Source organism: Dipodomys ordii, unplaced genomic scaffold, assembly GCF_000151885.1.
Source record: "Dipodomys ordii isolate 6190 unplaced genomic scaffold, Dord_2.0 Scaffold65, whole genome shotgun sequence".
In the NCBI taxonomy this organism is placed as follows: domain Eukaryota; kingdom Metazoa; phylum Chordata; class Mammalia; order Rodentia; family Heteromyidae; genus Dipodomys; species Dipodomys ordii.
The window spans coordinates 48,357-55,005 of NW_012267281.1; the positions used below are offsets into that span (position 1 = coordinate 48,357).

General features: G+C 43.6%; 1 protein-coding gene across 1 annotated transcript in view; it reads right to left on the reverse strand.

The window, feature by feature from the left end:
- Tnfsf13b (tumor necrosis factor (ligand) superfamily, member 13b) overlaps positions 1-100 on the reverse strand; it is a 20,353-nt gene extending 20,253 nt beyond the window's left edge. The window contains exon 1 of the mRNA XM_013022949.1: positions 47-100. Coding sequence (XP_012878403.1) covers positions 47-100 — 54 coding nt within the window. The remainder of the gene's footprint in view (positions 1-46) is intronic.
- Positions 101-6,649: the final 6,549 nt, after the last annotated feature.

Genomic DNA, 6,649 nt, shown 5'->3' on the forward strand with positions numbered 1-6,649 from the left:
CTTCTCAGGGCCGCAGGAAAGGCGTGGCCGCTGCCCCGCGGCCGGCCTGCGCTCCGAGGAGCGGGGAGCCCGGGGGCCGGGTCATTTCCTCGGTGGCCATGCGGGTTCCCCGCGCACGAGCGCTCCCCGGGTTGTGGTCTCGCTGCCCCCGGGCATGGCCGCGCTCGCGCTCGCGGGGCGCAGGGGGTTCGGGGCGTTCGCCACCCGCGGATTGCTCAATCCGCCTTCCTCATTTCACTTTCAGTTTTTGGGAAGGCTTTTCCACGGCGTGCCAGACGTCCACGCCGCGCGTCGGGCCAGGGAGGACCGCTGGGATGGGGATGTCGAGGAGGGCGAGCGGGGGCGAGTGGGGGACGGGGGAAAGCGGGGAGAGCCGGTCTCCGCCGCGAAGGGCAGAGAGGCCACGAGCCTAGACCCTTGGTGTGAAATCACACCTAGCCGTCCATCGATTTCCCCGCGGGCTGGGACCAGGAAGGGAAGTGCAGGTGGGCACCGCACAGGGGTCGGGCTGTGCTCGCCATGCTGGAGCCGAAGGCGCATGGGCATCCACTCGGGCGTCCGGCAATTGCTGGGAGCACGAAGGAGAATCCCACGCCCCCTGGGGGTCCCGAGTCCAGCCTATCCCGGCCGCCATGTCCCGTGGGGTCCGCCACACAGAGCCTCCAGGGTCCATCCAGGGAGACTCCCCCTGTCACCAGAGGATGGACGTGGTGAGGGACAGAGCCCTTCGCTCACTGCAGCCAGTCACATCTGGTCTGGAAGGCTGGCTCCCTGACCAGCACCTACATCTCCAACGGAGGTTACAGGGTCTTCCCCTGAGTGGACGCCCACCCCCGAGTGGGCATCCACCCCTGAGCAGGCACATGCTCCTGAATGGACACTCCGCCACTGAGTGGACACTCTACCCTGAGTGGACATCCACCCCTGAGTGGGCATCCGCCCTTGAGTGGACACTGCGCCCCTGATGGCAGACTGCTACATCATTCCACGCAGACTCAGGCTTCTGCAGGGGGAATCCTTCCACACCTTCCCCTTCAGGGGACCGCGGCACCTTGGGACCTTGGTGACGTGGTCTCCTCTGTAAGTGGCGCGGTAGTAGCTTATGGGAAGGTAGAACCCTCCTTAGAACACATCCACCCTGTCATTTTCTGTCATCCACTGCAGGTAAATGAGGGACAAGTGAAAGAGTGTCAACTTACAGACAGGACTGCAGGGACACTGGCACAGGTGCTGTCACACCTGCAGGCTTTGCAACAAACACTCCCAAAGTAAGCACTTTCCCTAGATGTCACCACGAGCCATCGCCTTCCTCATCTACAAGTAATGGCATCAGATTTAGTCACTTTTATCCACTGGGATTGTGTATTTCCCCTTCACTTCTGCAGGTTTTCAAGACCTTTGAAAGAGATGTAATTAACATCCTCACTATACCCAAACTGCTCCTCGGCCTTTCAGGGAAATCTGCTCTCACAAGTACAGATGTGAGCTCATTTGAACGAGACACCACTAAATTCTGTTCTGGTGTCCACCGCTCAGGGTGAGGCGGCCTAGATAACATTGCAATGGCAAATCCAATTCTTTGGGAATAGAATTGAGTCCTTGATGCCAGCAGCAATTGAGATACACTTGGGAGCCAGGCATGGGGGTGCTTGCCTATAATCCCAACACTGTGGAGGCTGAGCTAAGAAGATCAGATATTTGAGACCAGCCTGGGATACATCCGGAGATGCTGTCTCAAAGAAGAAGAAATTCAAGGAGTAGAAACAAAGGCTCAAGTTGTAGAGGGTCTGCCTACCCGGTATGAGATTCTAAGGTCAAACTGCAGTACTGCCAAAAAATATTGTGCATGTTTGTGCACTAATACTACTTAAACCAGTGGCTTAAATAATACAATTGTGCATTAAAGTATTGTAATTATGTCATTCAAGGAGCTGAGGCTTTGCAATAACCAGATTCTTCCAGTTGGGACTCTTAGACACAGTGCCAAGAAAGTGCCAAGAGCCAACACTCTGGTCTTCTGCCTGGCAACTGTCTCCACATGCCCTGGTGAAAGCTGCTCAGGGAGTTGACCTTGCTGCTTTAGAGAACGCCCTCATTTCCTTGCTCTCCTGGATGGAGGACATCATGGCTAACTGCTCTAAGACCACATACTGCAGGGAGGTACTACTTCGGGAAAGGGGGCTGGCAACTTCCCTCCAGCCAGAGGAGGAATGAACCAGCACCAGTGTCTGACTGTGCCCCCCAGAAATCACATAATTTAACCTTGTCTCTAAAGACAGGTAGCTATCTTAGTGGTGTTCTTAGCTCTTGACTTTGTTATTAGATGAACAAAAGAAACAATGAAGACATAAATGAAGTATCTTCTTTCTTTGGAGGAAATGTCTTGACTGTCTAACTGGAATTCTATTAAGAACTCATTTCTATTCATTGACCATGTGAGGTAGATAGCAGCGGGGCTGCATATCTAAACTGCAGATGTACCCCAGCGCCCATCATCAGTATTTGGCATTGGTTTACGCATCTGTGTTTTTTTCTTCTCTAATGTAGGTAATGCTTCATATGCAATAAACAAATTGAGATGGGACTTGTGCAGAGAGGATTGTATACAATATGGGAAATGAGCTTATCGAAGGCACAGCATGAGACAGGACAAGACAGGCTTTGACTACTTGCTTTTCACAATGACAACTCCAAAAACATACACACACACACACCCCACTTCATTAAACTTGTAGATAACTAGGGAGCATTAGCAGGCTCGGGGCTCTGTCCTGTAGCCCTTTTGTACTGAGGAAAGAGGTGTCTTGTCTGAGAGTTTGGGCCAGGTTAACACAAGAACAACAGCACTTCTGCATATGAAACAGTGCCTAAATTATAAAACTCAGTAGAGCTAGCAGCCTGCAGGACTCTAGACAGAGAAAATGAGTTGATACAAATGAGTGCTCTAATTCAGAACAAAAACTTGTATCATCTCTCTGGTAAATATATATTTATATAGACGCATATGATATTATATATTTGATATGTGAATATTATTTAGAAGGTCAAATGTTATTCTCAGTTAGTTTAACCACAAAGTAATGACGAGATGGACTGCTGTGATGTCTTATATACAAAAGGATCGCACAGGTGGATGGAGTTATAGTAAAAGAAGGAATATGCCTGCACTTATTCGTTCTACCTTTTAGTCAGTGGTGGTCAAATAAGTGAACCTTTTCTAACATGTTCATGGAACATCTAACTACTTCTAGAGGTAATGCTGGTGAAGTTTATGGCACAAGTGTGTGTTTCCTATTTTGTTTCACCTTGTATTAGCAGCAATTATCTGTACAAGGGGTTTCATTTTGGCATGTTCATATATGTGCAATGTACCTTGATCAAACTCCTCAAATCCCCCTCCCTTGTTCCCCGTTCTCCTTCCCAAGCCAATCTGCACAAACTTCTCTGCTTTTCAAACACGTAAAGCGTTTTGACCATGTGCACTCTTCTTCACCCGTCCTGAGCCCCTCTCACTGTTCACCCACCCCTATAGGACCTGTCTTGTATCCTAGTTATTTATTTTCTAGTGTGTGCTAACTGTCCCAAGGGGTTGCGTGGTGATATCTCACAAATCAATAGACAGTGTTTAAATTCATTGAGCCCCTTACTTGTGAGAGCGACCTCACTTCCTCATTCTTCACTATCTCTATTATGCAAGAACTTTTATTGAGTTTTGTTTTGTTAATTTTATTTACAGATATAATCTATTTTGGTATTTTAGTATTGTTCCCTCAAAGTGTCCTATAATTATGTTCATAGATGTGTCTAGCATATGTGTGTGATCCTATGTATTATCTTGCTTGTGTTATTCTTTTAATTCTATTATCCACATATGAGAGAAAACATGACTTTTGTCTTTCTAAATCTGACTGATTTACTGAACATAATTATCTCCAGACCCATCTATTCTCCTGCAAATGGAATACTATATTTTCTTTCTTCTTGCATTTTTTTTTTGTATTTTGGTCCTCTCTCTCTTCCTCTCTCTTCTTCTCCTGAAGGTACTGGGTTTTGAATTCAACTCCTTTTGCTGGCTAGGCTGGTACTCTATCATTGGAGCCATGCCACCAGCTTTAGTTGTTTTCTGGTTAGAAATGGAGTCTAGCAAATTTAATTACCTGCATTGACCTTGAAGTGTAATCCTTCAGATTACATTGAGATTACTCAGTCTCCTAAATAGCTAGGATTAAAGGCATGTGCCCCCTGGTTATTTCACATGTTCTTGACCCTTTCGTCAGTTATAAGACATGTAGCTAATTCTACATCTTGGCTACTGTGAATAGATATAATAAACATGGATATGCAAGTTCTTCTATTGTATCCAGACTTACATTGTTTTAGATATATGCTCAAGAGTTGAATAGAAGAAAGTAATTAAAACAAGAGATAACAATGATACAATACATGATAGAATATAATTTTTAAAAGACACAGAGTTGATCCTGTATAGGAAGATTAAAAGAATAAAAGTTTTCAATAGCAAATAAAAGTAATTGGTTAATGGATCAATTACAGATACTAAAAAGATAATGAGAAGGATTTAGGAACAAATTTATGCAATAAAAAGAAAAGGCACTATATTGGTAAACATTTATATCTCAAATCTAATAAACAAGGGAAGAAATTTCCAGAAGCAAGACATTTGAGCATTCACTCCAGAAATGGAGTAAAGACTAGGGTGTAAAAAGGAAAAAGAAAGTTAATAACAAAGATAGTGAAAGGAAAACTTGTAATATGTCTCAGGGAGCTTAAATGCTACTTTGTAAAAGTATTTTAAGTATTTTTAAATTTTATTTGATCTATGCAAAAATTTCATCCCTTTTTATTTTTTTGGTTGGTAGTTGAGCCTGAACTCTGGGCCTAGGTGCTGTCCTTCAGCTCTTCAACTCAAGGCTAGCACTCTACCACTTAAGCCACAGTGCCACATCCGGCTTTTTCTGCTTGTGTGGTGCTGAGAAATAGAACCCAGGGCCTCATGCATGCAAGACAAACAATACCACCAAGCCACCTTCCCAGCCCCAATTTCATCCCTTTTTATTTCTTTTGTATCTGTGATTAACGGTATTAAAAATCTAGGTATGACTTTTCTATTTTTCAAAAGTGCTCAAATATGTTTTGTTATACTCTATTAAAATCAGCAAATGGTTTTTTTTACAAATATTAATTATTTAACTCTGAGCTTCTTAAGTTTGTTTCTGTGGTATTGTGATTTCTTTAGTTGATCATGGAATTATTGGTTTTCCTTTCTGGTTTGTTGACATGAATCTGCAGTATGCTGAATTTCCCATGAACACTGCTCAGTGAAATTTAGTTGTATCTCATATGTAGTTTTTTAAACCTATCAACTCTTAAGTAAAAACCAAGAACAGAGCACTTTGGATGCAGTGCAAGACTCATGAAATCATGAAATTCTCACTCTGGGGTAACATTCACCAGTACTAGCAATAATTTGCCAAGGATAAGATGTCGAAGAAACCAAAAATTTCTTTTATCTTAGGTTTGCTAAAATCCTTCAAGTAGTCAAATACTAATCTTAAATTTGTATGATAGACATTTTTTATTTTTATAAAAGTTGTGGAAAAATAAACATGAAATTTTCCAAATTAATCACCTTTTGATGCTACTCTCCACTTTTTCTTTAGTATCACTGACTGGTGAGTTTGTAAGCCTCTCCCCACCTCTGACAACAGAGCCTGTTTCATTTTTTGACACCCTGGGTGTGCTCAAGCTGCTCACAGGAGACAGTCATACACCAGAGAGTGTGAACAGGTTTTATTCCCACCAAAACTCACCTTATGGCTGGATCTCTAATGGCTTGGTAGTAAAAAGGGTGGAGTCTTTTTGAGGGGTGCTATGGAAAAAGAAACTATTATGTTTTTTGTAAAGATATTGTACAGAGGGGTTACAGTTACATGAGTAAGGGAATGAGTACATTTCCTATTGAGCGGTTACCCCTCCTTTGTTTTCCCCCTACTATCCCTCTCCTCCCCTCCTCCTCATGTTCCCCCCTCCTCATTCCCCACCCCAGGTTGTAAAGTTCATTTTCAACATAGTGTCTTGTATATCTCATTGTTACAATAGGTCAACCAGTATCCTTGTTTCAGCATTTTGTTATTTCCCTTCCCCTCCCCAAATTAGAACTATTATCTTAATTATGAGAATGAATTCCTGCCTTCACAGAACTGTATTGTCACAAGAATTACATATGCATGTGTGTGTATTGCTTGTGTATTTCAAATCTCCCGCTGCTTGTTTTGGGACACTTAGATTAGATTACAGCCCAGGGTAATCATATGCCAAGATCCTCCATGTAGTCCTGTCTGCAAGGACCCTCTTTCCTTGAAGGCTTGCATGCAGCTGCCAAGGACAGGAGCCTGTCTTCAGACCCATGGTTCATCTGGAAATTAAATGCATCATATGGTTTGAATCCATTTCCTTTGGGATAGAAGGCTAGATCTGAAAGTGATCTGAGAACTCGGTGTTAATCATGCTCTATTCATGTCTGGATTTTAATGCTGCATTGTGGGCTTTTAGTAAATACAGGCTGAAAAACTCAGAGGTAATGGTGGATTCCTCTGGGAACTTATTTGCAAAAGGATTCTGAAAAACT